Source organism: Giraffa tippelskirchi, chromosome 2 (genome assembly GCF_054371585.1).
Source record: "Giraffa tippelskirchi isolate mGirTip1 chromosome 2, T2T-mGirTip1v1.2.pri, whole genome shotgun sequence".
Taxonomy (NCBI): Eukaryota; Metazoa; Chordata; class Mammalia; order Artiodactyla; family Giraffidae; genus Giraffa; species Giraffa tippelskirchi.
In genome coordinates this window covers 59,003,004-59,017,204 of record NC_137276.1, presented here as the reverse complement: position 1 = coordinate 59,017,204, position 14,201 = coordinate 59,003,004, and the positions used below count along the sequence as shown (strand labels likewise).

At 45.2% G+C, this 14,201-nt stretch overlaps 1 protein-coding gene across 8 annotated transcripts in view; it reads left to right on the top strand.

Moving 5' to 3' along the window:
- The window catches only part of RPS24 (ribosomal protein S24), a 450,090-nt gene that overhangs the window by 38,893 nt on the left and 396,996 nt on the right, over positions 1-14,201 (top strand). The window contains exon 6 of one of the 8 annotated variants that reach the window (XM_081573811.1): positions 10,086-10,396. The exons of the other annotated variants lie outside the window; for them this stretch is intronic. Coding sequence (XP_081429937.1) covers positions 10,086-10,192 — 107 coding nt within the window. The 3' untranslated portion in view covers positions 10,193-10,396. Of the gene's footprint in view, positions 1-10,085; positions 10,397-14,201 lie in introns of those variants that run through there. 8 annotated transcript variants of the gene reach the window in all.

Sequence of the window (14,201 nt, the reverse complement as noted above, 5' to 3'; positions counted from 1 at the left end):
CCTGCCTCTTTAGAAATCTGTATGGAGGTCAGGAAGCAACAGTTAGAACTGGACATGGAACAACAGACTGGTTCCAAATAGGAAAAGGAGTACGTCAAGGCTGTATATTGTCACCCTGCTTATTTAAATTATATGCAGAGTACATCATGAGAAACGCTGGGCTGGATGAAGCACAAGCTGGAATCAAGATTGCCAGGAGAAATATCAATAACCGCAGATATGTAGATGACACCACTCTTATGGCAAAAAGTGAAAAAGAACTTGATGAAAGTGAAAGAGGAGAGTGAAAAAGTTGGCTTAAAGCTCAACGTTCAGAAAACTAAGATCATGGCATCTGGTCCCATCACTTCATGGCAAATAGATGGGGAAACAGTGGAAACAGTGTCAGACTTTATTTTTTGGGGCTCCAAAATCATTGCAGATGGTGACTGCAGCCATGAAATTAAAAGACGCTTACTCCTTGGAAGGAAAGTTATGACCAACCTTGACAGCATATTAAAAAGCAGAGACATTACTTTGCCAACAAAGGTGCATCTAGTCAAGGCTATGGTTTTTCCAGTAGTCATGTATGGATGTGAGAGTTGGACTGTAAAGAAAGCTGAGCACTGAAGAATTGATGCTTTTGAACTGTGGTGTTGGAGAAGACTCTTGAGAGTCCCTTGGACTGAAAGGAGATCCAACCAGTCCATCCTAAAGGAGATCAGTCCTAGATGTTCATTGGAAGGACTGATGTTGAAGCTGAAACTCCAATACTTTGGCCACCTGATGCAAAGAGCTGACTCATTTGAAAAGATCCTTATGCTGGGAAGGATTGAGGGCAGGAGGAGAAGGGGACAACAGAGGATGAAACGGTTGGAGGTCATCACTGACTCAATGGACATGAGTTTGAGTAAACTCTGGGAGCTGGTGATGGACAGGGAGGTCTGGCGTGCTGCAGTCCATGAGGTTGCAAAGAGTCGGACACGACTGAGCACCTGAACTGAACCGAACTGAATGCAGGGGGCCCGGGTTTGACCCTGGTTGGGGAACTAGATTCCACATGCCACAACTGAAAGATCTGGTGTGCCACAACTGGGACCAAGCACAGCCAAATGAATGAATAATTATTTTTTTAAAAAAATAATTTGGATGATTTTTTAAACTACAAATTCCAATAATTCCTGGAGTGGAAAAGCCTGGGTTTGTCACTCTGTTATCAATCAGCTGAGGGTCATTGGATAAGTCACAAAACCTGGAACTAATAGGAAAACAGAGATCTTATCTTTTTACTGGAATGGTGATATTCTGCAGTTGGAGCTATAGAGACAGAATAGGAAAACATATAAGGATTGTATGTTGGTGGATTCATGGACTAAAGCATCAGTTCATGCCTTCATGAAAACAGAGACTAAGAAAAATAGGGTAAGATTGAGGCCAGAGGAATGGATAAGGCTTAAGGAGAGGTTGAAGCTCAGCAAGAGATAAAGATTGAGATAAAGTTCAAAATTAGTTAAGTGCTGAGAGATGTAGTGAAGTATTAGAATAATAATGAGGGATGTGTGTCTACTATGTTGGTATTGATGTACTATTGTGATGAATTCATATCAAAATTACTACCTCCAAACATTCATTGGAATGTTCTTGTAGTCAAGAAATACCAGTGCTGAGGTAGAGGAACCTGTTGGAATCAGAGAGGATTTTCTGCCTAGAATCAAGATTCAATATAAGTTTTCTGTGGGAAAAAGATACATCAGTTAGCCAGGAAATCTGGCAAAAGCAACAATTTAGCATTGGTACTCAAGTCCAGGTGGTGCTAGTGGTAAAGAGCCTGCCTACCAATGCAGGAGACATAAGGGACACAGGTTCGTTCCTTGGGTCGGGAAGATCCCCTGGAGGAGGGCATGGCAACCCACTTCAGTATTCTTGCCTGGAGAATCCCATGGACAGAGGAGCCTGGCGTGTCCATAGGGTCACAAAAAGTCAGACACGATTGAAGTGACTTAGCACACATGGAAAACAGCTACGGATCTACAAATAGATGTGTCCATGCAATCAAATATCCTATGCTGTCAAAAAGAATCCCTGGAGAAGGGAATGGCTACCCACTCCAGTACTCTTGCCTGGAGAATTCCATGGACAGAGGAGCCTGGCAGGCTACAGTCCATGGGGTTGCAAAGAGTCAGAAGTGACTGAGAAATAAGGAGAATGCATGTACTGATTTAGGCTAATCTGTCAGATATGGTAAGTGAAACAAGGCAGAAAACTGTACATAATATGTTAAAATTTGTATGAAGAAGATATAGACATGTTTGAATATATGTAAGATGTCTCTGACCTGTCTCTTGAGAAACCTGTATGCAGGTCAGGAAGCAACAGTTAGAACTGGACATGGAACAACAGACTGGTTCCAAATAGGAAAAGGAGTACGTCAAGGCTGTATATTGTCACCCTGCTTATTTAACTTATATGCAGAGTACATCATGAGAAACGCTGGGCTGGAAGAAACACAAGCTGGAATCAAGATTGCCAGGAGAAATATCAATAACCTCAGATATGCAGATGACACCACCTTTATGGCAGAAAGCAAAGAAGAACTAAAGAGCCTCTTGATGAAAGTGAAAGAGGAGAGTGAAAAAGTTGGCTTAAAGCTCAACGTTCAGAAAACTAAGATCATGGCATCTGGTCCCATCACTGCATGGGAAATAGATGGGGAAACAGTGGAAACAGTGTCAGACTTTATTTTTTTGGGCTCCAAAATCACTGCAGATGGTGATTGCAGCCATGAAATTAAAAGACGCTTACTCTTTGGAAGGAAGATTATGGCCAACATAAATAGCATATTTAAAAGCAGAGACATTACTTTGCCAACAAAAGTCCATCTAGTCAAGGCTATGGTTTTTCCAGTGGTCATGTATGGATGTGAGAGTTGGATGGTGAAGAAGGCTGAGCACCACAGAATTGATGCTTTTGAACTGTGGTGTTAGAGAAGACTCTTGAGAGTCCCTTGGACTGCAAGGAGATCCAATCAATCCATCCTAAAGGAGAACAATCCTGGGTGTTCACTGGAAGGACTGATGTTGAAGCTGAAACTCCAATACTTTGGCCACCTCATGTGAAGAGTTGACTCATTGGAAAAGACCCTAATGCTGGAAAAAATTGAGGGCAGGAGGAGAAGGGGACGAGAGAGGATGAGATGGTTGGATGGCATCACTGACTCGATGAACATGGGTTTGCGTAGACTCCGGGAGTTGGTGATGGACAGGGAGGCCTGGCGTGCTGCAATTCATGGGGTAGCAAAGAGTCGGACACGACTGAGCGACTGAACTGAACTGAACTGAAGATGTCTCTGGCTATAGGACGTGCCCCTGGACAGGGCATCTCAGGGACTGGTATTGAAGGTGGATGGGAGTGAGACTTACTGGTTACCATATCCCCTTTGGTACCATTTGAGTTTTTAAAGCATATACACGTACTACTGAGAAAATGAAAACATAACAGAAAGCGGCAACAACAGAGGACCACAGGCCTGTCTGGCCCTCTGGCAGTCTGGTCCTTGAGTACTGGCAAGTCAAGGCTGCACATCAGAGACGAACAAGGCTCCTGTGGTGCCCTGCGACAGAGGAGGCAGCCGATGTTGGCCGAGTTCGCTGTTAACATGCTCAAAGATGGCCCAGCTCTCTAGGCCTCTGTCTGCACCTTGCAAAGGATGTGGGGAGGTGTGGAGGCCCAGAGGGCCCCCGCTTATAGGCTGTGCAGTGAGCAGAGTAGGGGAGCTCTGGAGGGCAGAGGTGTACTTTCCAGGCAGTCAGGGCACCGGTCTCACTGTGGACTCCAGCCGGGCACATCCCTGCCGGCTCCCAGGACCACAGAGGTGCTAGGGGCGTGAGGCTGTGCTGGAGCCCAGGGCTTTGCATTCCCAGCGCCCTTTTCCATATGTCATCTGCACACCTATGACGGGGGAGTGTTGCTAACTCCTTTCTGCACATGAAGAATCAGAGGCTTGTTTGTTCCAAGGACCTGCCCAAGATCACCTCACTGGTACATGGCTGAGCTGGGGTTGGAACTCAGTTTACCGGCTTCATCTCCCATGCAGTGAATGGTGGGAAGAGGTTGCTGATGACTTGGGCAGGAAATGGGCATCACCCTCTTCTGGCCCAGGCTGAGAGAGCTCAAGGTCCCAGGTTTGAGAAGAAGGTTTGGTAAAACAGACAATTCAGCAGAAGCTGCTGACCTTGAGGAACTATCTTGAACAAGAACCACCACTGCTGCCTCATAGGGAAGAGGAAGGTGACACTGGGACCCTGTGAGAAGTTCTGCCATGGCCTAGTCCCGTTTCCCTTTTCTCGTTGCCAAGTGCCCATCAGGCTAGATAAGTGGATATGAACATTCTCTGCCTATTGAGAAATCCTATTATTTCTCCAAGGTCTGGCCCAAATGCCGATCCTCCACAAGGATTCTCTGATCGCTCCCAGTGCATTGGATCTCTTTATTCTCACAGAACAAGTTCACACTCAGTTCCCTCCTCAGGGCAAGTGGCCAGGATTGGGGTCCTTGAGGTTGCCCACCCTATGGCCAACTCTGGGTTCACAGGAAGGTTTCTTGAAGGCTGAAAGGTGTCCTGCCCTCATCTCTCCTCTCCACAGACCGAAGTCATTTATGATGATGAATCTCATATGGCTAGGACAGAGGGTGTTCAGCAGTGAGTGATTCAGAGTTGGGGCTGGTTGTGAAGGCTGCAGGGAGATTTTCTCCTGGAGGCCCTAGGATCTGCAGAGATGCTGAATTAACCTGTGTGGTCTCTGGCAGTGGTAAGGTGGGAAGCCTGGGGTTACAGGGAGAGCGTGGATGTGGACAACCAGGCCACTCAGTGGGCCTGGGATGAGGGATAGGTCTGAGTGAGGCAGTGGGGGAGGGGCAGCCAGAGCTTGAATCAGCAGTTAGTGGGAAAGAGAATAAGGAGGAGGAGAAAGAGAAGGAGAAAGGAAGGGCAGGAGTGGACCTATATTGTCTGGTGGCTTCTGATGGGCCAGGCAGTGGATAATACATAATTTCAGTCAAAAAGAGAGGTCAAAGGAAGTCTCAAAAACCCAGGGAGCCTTCTTTTAAAAAGAAGGGGTGATGGCCAACTTCACAGGCTTCAGAGGAGGTCAGTCTGTGCAGGGCTCTGGGAGGAGGGTGGCATGGGCAGTTAGGAGGCTACCGCAGCCTGGATTGATGGCTCTCTGGGCATGATGGCGGAGAAGCTGGATGGCAGTGTGAGGCGGGCAGCGAGGCATCGCTTGTGGGTTGGGAATGGGCCCAGCACAGGCTCGCTGCATGACTGATTCTGCTGCTTGAACACAAATAACTGGAAATGTAAACACTGCCCGATCCCGGCACAGCTCTTGGCATTGCTAATTAGCCCTGAGATTATTCCTTGCAAGGGAGCAACTACATCACACCTCAGTTACGACTGAACTACCTGAGAGGGAGGCAGGTCTGCTTATTGGCTGCCTCTGCCCCAGTTCTCCCTAAGAAATGCTCCAAACAGTCATCTAGCCCCTGCCTCCCGGTCCTGCCTTCTTCCCAAGGTGCCACTGCTTAGGTGTTATTACTTAGGAGAGGGACTAATTTGTATAAGGGAAAAGTCACAGGGAGAGACTGTGGTGTAAATGTTAATCGTTTTTTTAACTCTGCATTATGTGATCCGTTAACATTACTATTTAATTTAATGCAGTCAAAAGATTAATGCTTGTGTTTATTTCTAAAAAAGGCAGGGATGCTTCAGGCTGCTTTTCAGCTTGGTTGAGCTTCGGGGGTAAAAAAAAAAAAACCCACTCAGAACAGAAGAAATGTATTCATGCTGTAATAATACAAATACCCTCTCTCCCTCCCATTCTCCCTCCTCAATTCCTAAAAATAAGCCACGGGGTTCTAATGGGAACACTGATTAAATATTCGGTTCTGTAATTTATGCCCAAGTGAATCCCAACAGGAACCAGGGGCTCTGGAAATCTGTTGTGAAATAATTATCCTGAATGACATTGTCGAGATGGTCTGCAAGGGTGCTGTCAATAATGCATTAGCCCAAATCTGTTTGAAATACAGCAAGGAAATTACACGATATTCATGGGAACCTGAAAGAATTATCAGTAAACAAATTTAATCAACTTGATGTTATGCATACCACTCAACCTCTTATTATCTGATCATCTAGGTTTAGAACACGCAGGGGAATTGAATGACGTGGGACTCGAGGCTGTGTGTGTGTGTGTGTGTGTACTTGGTGGAACCAGCCTCAGGTTTCTACATTTCTCCTCCTTGGCTGCATTTCATTTGCATTTTTCTCTAGGGCTGACTGTTGGCTGTCAGCTCTCATCTCAGCCTGGCCCTTGAATACTCATTTTTCTCCCCCGGTGTCAGAGCCCTGCTTAGAAAATCAGCTTACTGTCCACCTGTCCTTCAGATACCTCTTACTCCCCTTCTACCTTCCAAAGGAGTGGTACTTGCCCCTGCTTTCAGCTCAGAAGTAAAGAGGTAGGATGGAGAGGAAGTGAGTGCTGTCATCTTGGGGATACTTCCTGGCATAGCAGAAAAGAGCCCTAAGTGAGGATCTGCCAGTGATTTGTTGGGTGATCTTACCTCAGTCCCTTGCCACCTCTGGGCCTTAGTTTTCCCATCTGAAAAGTGGGTCTTGTGCTGAGCTTCTTGGTAGCAGCTCAGCAGAGTCTCATTTGATTGGCTTCTTCTTCATGTCCTCTTGAAGCTGATGGAGACCCCAGAAGGAAGGGGGTTTCTCAAAATTGTACGGGAAGTTGGAGGCAGAGTCAAGATGAGATCTTTCAGACCCACTTCTCCTGACCCCTCTGTCTCCTAAGCCAGAATGTTTTATCTTTGCCAGCACTACAATCTACGAGAAGCATTTCTGAGTCTTTATTTCCCATCTGAGCTCTCACTCCTGGGTCAGGGGACTTGGGTTGCCTCCTGGGATGTGTATTCCTTTCTATTTCCAATTCTCAGCTTCCCAACCTGTACGACAGAGCAGTTGGGTGAGGTGACTTTCAGAAGCCACTTATTTTAATTAAAAAAAATTTATTTATTTGGCTGTGTTGAGTCCTAGTTACAGTGCATGGGCTCTGTCATTGTGGCACATGGGCTTAGTTTCTGCAAGTCATGTGGGATCTTAGTTCCCTGACCAGGGATTGAACCCGAGTCCCCTGCATTGCTAGTCAGGTTCTTAACCAGGGAACCTCCAGGAAAGTCCCAGATGCTGCTTATTTTAGCTTTGACATTCCTCATTGTCACCTACTTTCTAAGTTCCTCAGTTGGCTGTGGCTTCATGCTTTGAGGAAGAGGATCTAACTTCCATAACCAGACTGTAACCCTCCTGTCTAACTTCTCTGTGAAATGAAAGTGCATTCTTGTTGAGCACATGCTGTGGTCAGTGTCCAGGACCAGGCCCTGGGTGCATGTGAGGGGGGTGATGCTCACTGAGTCCTACTTTGTGATTGGCCCTGAGCCTTGTATTGGTGTAACTTGATGGAAGTTGAGAAGTTCTGCTTGGAGATTAAGTAAAAGCTAATTCATTCATCGACTTCTTTTTTGGGCACCTGCTGTGTGTCCATCCCTACACTTGGCATTGTGTAGGATAACAGTAACATATGAATATAGACTATGTACTAAGTACTGAACTAAACACTTTATATGTATAAGAGCATGATGAATTGCCTGAGAATGGGCCATCATGAGGACTTCCCTGGTGGCTCAGCAGTAAAGAATTGGCCTACAATGCAGAAGTGGGTTCGATCCCTAGGTCGGGAAAATCTCCTGGAGGAGGGCATGGCAACCCAATCCAGTATTCTTGCCAGGAAAATCCCATGGACAGAGGAGCCTGGTGGACTACAGTCCATGGGATCACAAAGAGTCAGACATGACTGAAGTGACTGAGCATGCATGCATGGGCCATCATGGAATAAATTTAGGGGTAAGAGGCATAAAACACTTGTATTATAAAGAACAGCCAAAGCAGAGAGGTACAGACCCCAGCACCTCCTCCCTCCATCCAGAAGCTACTGAATGGGCCCTTCTCCCTCCACCCATCATGGTAGCTTGGCCCCTGGGCCCCACACTGTCCCAGCCTATACAAATGGAATTCTAGATCTGGTGCTGTTCAATATGATAGCTGCTAGTCCCACGTGGCTATTCAGTCCAGACTGAGAAGTGCTATAAGTGTACACTACACACTGGATTGTAACAATAAGTACAATTAAAGGATTTCAAGTATTTCATTAATAATTTTTATGTGACTAGATGTTGAAATGGGCTTCCCTGGTGGCTCAGACAGTGAACAGTCTGCCTGCAGTTTGGAAGACACGGGTTTGATCCCTGGGTTGGGAAGATCTTGACCTTTTGGAAGAAAGAAACCCACTCCAGTATTCTTGCCTGAAAAATCTCATGGACAGAGAAGCTTGGAAGGCCACAATCCATGGGGTTGAAAACAGCTGGACACAACTGAGAGACTAACACTAATAGATGTTGAAATATTATTTTGGATAGATTGAGTGAAATGAAATATTATATTAAAATTAAATTCACCTGTTTCTTTTTCCTTATTTTAATGTGACTAGTAGGAAATCTAACATGATATATGTCTTATATTTTATTTCTATTGGAAATAGAAATATTTAAATATGGGAATAATTTATCTCATGGGAATAAAGAGTACTGGGATGGTGGTGCTGTGACTTTCCCCTCCCATTTCTCATGGGGGAGACTAGAGGGAAGTTTGTCCCTACCCATGTAAGGGGTTCTAAGAGAATCACTCATAGCGACAGAGTGCTGGATGAAGGAAGACCGGCATCTTATCTATTGGCTTAATTTATGAGGAGAATTGTTGACCTGCTCCCTCTGCTGGTCTGAACAGGGGGAAAAGATACTCAGGGAGAGTGGTAGATGGAAAAATCCACGCCCCCTCACCCCAAAGATGTCTAAGTCCTCATTCCAGCAACCTGTACATATGGTAACTTACATGGCAAAAGGGACATTGCAGATATGATTAAGGTTAAAGACCTTTCAACGTGATTATCCTGGATTATCCATCTGGGCCTAATCTAATCATGAGAGTCCTTGAAAGTGGAGAACCTTTCCTGGCTGCCCTCAGAGATGGGATGACAGTGATGATGGAAGAAGAGGCAGGAGAAATCAAAGTATTAAGGGGGCCTGACTTTCCATTGCTGACTTTAAAGTTGGAGGAAGAGTGTTGTGATGCAAGCAATGCAGATGGCCTCTAGAAGTTGGGTACACAGGGAAACATGCTCCCCTAGAGCCTCCAGAAAGGACACAGCCCCACCGACACCTGTGTTCTGGTCCAGTGAGATCTGGGTTGGACTTCTGACCTACAGAACTGGGAAGTCTTTGTGTTAAGTCACAGTTTGTGGTTAGTTGTTATGACAGCAATAGGAAGTGAATATAGAGAAAGACATGAGGTTGGTGAGAGGGTACAGCATTTGGTCCAGTAAAATTGCATGAATTGCTCATGAGTTGAGTGGACTTCTTGGAATACAACCGGTCTTGAACCATTCTGCCAAGACACATCCAAGAGCCTAGATGCAGGGGAAAGGAGCTTAGCAGTAAGAGGCTTTGGGGTAGACCACCAGGGGTGACAGTTGAGAAAGATCAAATGAGATTAGGTTGGAGCAGATGTGGGGGCTGTGTAATGGAGAGTCCTCCTTCCTGTAGGGTCTCCTGAAGAGCTCATGCATGCATTCCAGGATCAGTTTGTGACTTGTCACATAGAGATTATTACCAGAGACAGTGAAGATTGGGCCATGGAAGAGCTATTTGTATCAGTTAGTTAGGCTAGGCTAATGCTAAGTAACAAATAGTCCACAAATATTAGCACTTGATAACAATGGAATATATTCCCTTTGCATTCTCCATGTCCATCTCTACCCATCCTTCTGGGATCCATGCTCACATGTCATCTGCTAAAGCATGCCACATGGCTCCACCGAATTTCAAGGGGAAAGGAGAGTGTAATCTTACTATATGCCTGGGGCTATAATTGGGGATAGTTAACCACCAGAACCAATGCCCACCAATCCTCTTTTCCTTTCTATTCTTTCCAGGTCCAAAAGCTCCTGGGGAGGAAGGACCCCAGAAAAGGAAGGAGAGGAGGGAGAAAGAGCAGAGCATGTACCCTCCCTCATGGCATGACTCTCAGATTGAAGCCTGACTAGTATGGCAGGAAGGGTAGTATGTGACACCTGAATTAGTTATACAACTGAGATTTTAAACCAGACTGGGCTTTTCATTTAGATTTTGAAAGGAGATGGGAGGTTCTTCTTGTGATGTCATTACAAAATAAGAAACTGAGATTCAACAGGGCATGGATGAAGGCAGTACTTAGAAAATAAAGTTATTTTTTTATTTGGCCCACTAATTTCAGACTCTGCAAAACCAACTACGAAGGCATTTAATCCTCGAAATGATCCTTTGAAATAGTCACTATTATTACCTTCATTTTATATATTACCAAACTCAGGCTCAGAGAGGTAAAGTAACATGTCTAATGGTACGTAGCTCTGGCAGTGAGCCAAAACTCAAACTCAGATTTGTCTGATTCCAAGTACACTTCGGGGCATCCCCAATGGCTCAGCAGTAAAGAATCTGCCTGCAATGCAAGAGACATGGATTTGATTCCTGGTTGGGAAAGATCCCCTGAAGGAGGGCATGGCAACCCACTCCAGTATTCTTGCCTGGAGAATCCCATGGACAGAGGAGCCTTGTGGGCTACAGTCCATAGGGTTGCAAAGAGTCAGCCACAACTGAAGTGACTAAGCTTGCACAGGCAAGCAAGTATACTTTTAAAAGTCACACTTGCTTCCCTGTGCCACAGTACTCTGATATAAGTGACCCTTCTAAAGGAGACAAGAAGAGACTCACTTGCACTGGGAGTTATCCCTCTGTGGGTAGGAGGGTAAATTTAAAAAGATCTTCAGGATGTAGCAAAAGGGAACTGACATTTCTGGGACACCTGCTATGTGTCAGGGCTTACCACATACTTGGCATGCATTATCTCATTTAACTCCTGGGCAACTCTATATGATAAGGAATTCCATTCCAGTTTTGCAGGTGAGTCAAATGGAGGCATCAAGAGGTAATGTGACTTGCCCTATGTCAAGTAACTAACAGGCAAGATTCAAATCCAGTTCTGTCTGTTTTGCAAAGCTCTCTCCACCCATCAGCAATTCCCGATGAATGGATTTTGGAGGGGTTAGAGTTGGAGGGGGTAGTCTTGGTGGAACAGTTGAGAGGGGCCTCCAGAATGAGAGGGTGTGATAAAGCAAGAAAGGTTTCAAGTGAAGGTGCAGAGATGAGAGTTTGGGGACTCAGAGTAGACAGATCTGGTTGTCACCTGGAGTGTGTAAAAACAGTAGAGGTGAGAAAAAAGGCAATGCAGAGCCAGATGGGGTCTTCTTTGGGATGTTGGGCTGAAGAGTTTGGCTTTGTTCCTGCAGGGCTTGGGAGACCATTTGCAGTGAAGTCTGGCAAGCTGCTGGGGAGGACTAGGAAGCCCCAGGCCTTCTGCACATAGAGGCATGGTCCTCTGGACAGGTGGAAAACAGGAAAGGGTACTTTAGGCAGAAAGGACTACCTCAGGACAAGGCATGGCTAGGGTTGGGGGAGATGGTGGGAGAAGATTCTAGACACAGAAGGACAGAAAAAGGCACCAAGGCAGGCAGGATGCATAAGGCAGCAGAAAGAATGTGTCTTTGGCACATGACAGGTCTCTTTCTGGTCTTGGCTATGTCTTTTAGTGTCTTTGCGACACTGGGCACATAATCTGCTTTTATGACATTTAAATTCAGTGAGATCTGTGTGGTAGGAGCTGTATTTTACTGTACTTGACTTGCTCAAAAAGGTAGCCTCTTTGATTTACCTGACCTTCTTGCTGAGCTCCTCTTCTGCAGGAGAATAGGAAACCCAACATGCCAGTGACAGCCTCTGCCAGTCTGTTCAGTCTCTTCTCAGTGCAAATGTCCCCATTCTTCATTTTATTTTGTTCTCAGAGCTGATTGAATGGTCCCTCTTGGGACTTCCCTGGTGGTCCAGTGGTCAAGACTTCAGCTTCCACTGCAGAGGGCGTGAGTTTGATCCCTGGTTGGGGAACTAGGATGTCACATGTTGTGTGGTGCAGCCAGAAAAAAAAAAAAGATAAAAAAAAAGAAGTCCCTCCTGAAGAGCTCTTCAAGTCAATGATTAGTCTTTCAGCTTCATTCCTTCTCTTGCTTTTCTCTAGGATGGCACACAGGTATTTGAGGGTTTTACTGCACTCCTAGGGCAGTGAGGACAGTTGTCCTCCGTGCCCAAGAGCTGGTCTTCTCTGCCCCTGGGCTGCTGGCCACTAGGTATGACTGATCTCTTCCAGACTTCTAGATGATGTCCTGGTGATGTCTCTGGTTTTGGCCGTTTGTCCTTGGGTCACACAATTCGTGTCCATGGTGGCCTCTTTCTCTGGATCCTGGGGGCCCTCTGCCCTCTCACTACCTCTGTGTGCCCTCTTTGGATCCCCCTCTTGGTGGGGGGGGCAGGGGTGCTTTCTCAGGCTCAGTCCTCTGGCCATTTCCTGTAGACCCTGCTGAGCCATCACCCTTTGCTGTGCTGGAATTCTCTTATGAGCGGCTTTTCCTGGAGGCTTACGGACTCCTGCCAGTAGACACAGGGAATGGGTCTTCAGTTCTTTAAATGGTCTTGGCTTTCCCCTTGACCCATCTAATTTATCACTTCAAAGTGAGATTGAAGTTAGGGGGGAAAGGTAGAACATGGTAGCCAGCTTCCCGTCAATTCCTCTCTCCCTTCCTCCATCCATGTTTTCTTTCTCATCACTTCTTGAATGTGAAGGGATGAACACCTTGGCTTTTACTCTGGGGAAATACAGCACACTAGACCATGCGTTTTGGGGTGCTGACTCATGCCTAAACCCTAGGGATGGACAGATTCCTTAGGCCTGGAAGACCAGGTTGATCCCTTCCCCTGGCCAGGCACTGGTTCAGGGATAAATAGGTGACCACATTTGTGTAATGAGATACAGCTCTGGGAACTAATTAGAATAGAGAGGCTCTCTCTTAAATTTTTTAATTTTGAGATATAATTTATATAGAGTGAAAGGTACAGATCTTCAGTATTTGGTTTGAAGAGTTTTGACAAATGTTAAGAGCTTTGACAAATGACCCTTGAAAGACATGGGTTTGAACTGCACAGGTCTTCTTACTAATGGAATTTTTTCGATAAAAAATACATACTGCAGTACTATAAGATCCACAGTTGACTCTGTGGATGTGACATTGTGAATACAGAGGGCCAACAGTAGGGTTATAGAGGATTTTTACTGTGTGGGGTGCCCCTAGCCCCCTGTGTTTTTAAGGTTCAACTGTATACACATTTGTGTAACTAACACCCAAATCAAGGTACAGATCATTTCTATCACCGAAGAGGGTCCCTCTGGCTTTTTTCCAGTCAATCCCAGAAGATGTCCTCTTGTCCCTTCTCGGTCAATACCACTCTCTCCCCAGTACACAAAGCAGAGGCAATCATGAGTCTGACTTTTTATCACCATAGCTTACTTTCCCTGTTCTAGAACTTTACATTCAGTTTCACTTATCTTTTTTTCCTTTATCCAATATCACACTGCCTTGAAGTTAGGCAGTATGAATTTTCTAATTTTGTTCTTTTTCAAAATTTTTAAAAAGTGTTTAGGTCCTTTGAATTTTATATCAGTTTTTTAAATTTATCTTATTATTTTTCAAATATTTATTTATTTGGCTGCACAGGGTCTTAGTTGCAACATATGGTATCTTGTTCCCTAACCAGGAATCAAACCCAGGCCCCCTGCACTGGGACCATGGAGTAACAGCTACTGAACCACCAGGGAACTCCCCTCATATCAATTTTAGAACAACACTTTCAATTCTTCAAAAAACAACACGATGGGATTTTGATTGGGACCTCATTAAATCTGCAGATCCATTTAGAAAAAGTTGGCATCTTATCCATATTGAATCTTGCCATCCATGAATATATCTCTTTCCATTTTTTAAGTTCTTCTTTCATTTCTTTCAGCAATATTATGTCATTCTCAGTGTAGAGTCTTTCATTATGTTCATTCCCAAGTATTTTATTTTCTGTTGCTATTGTAAACAGCTTTTAAAAATTTCATTTCCAACTGTTTGTTGCTCCTATAG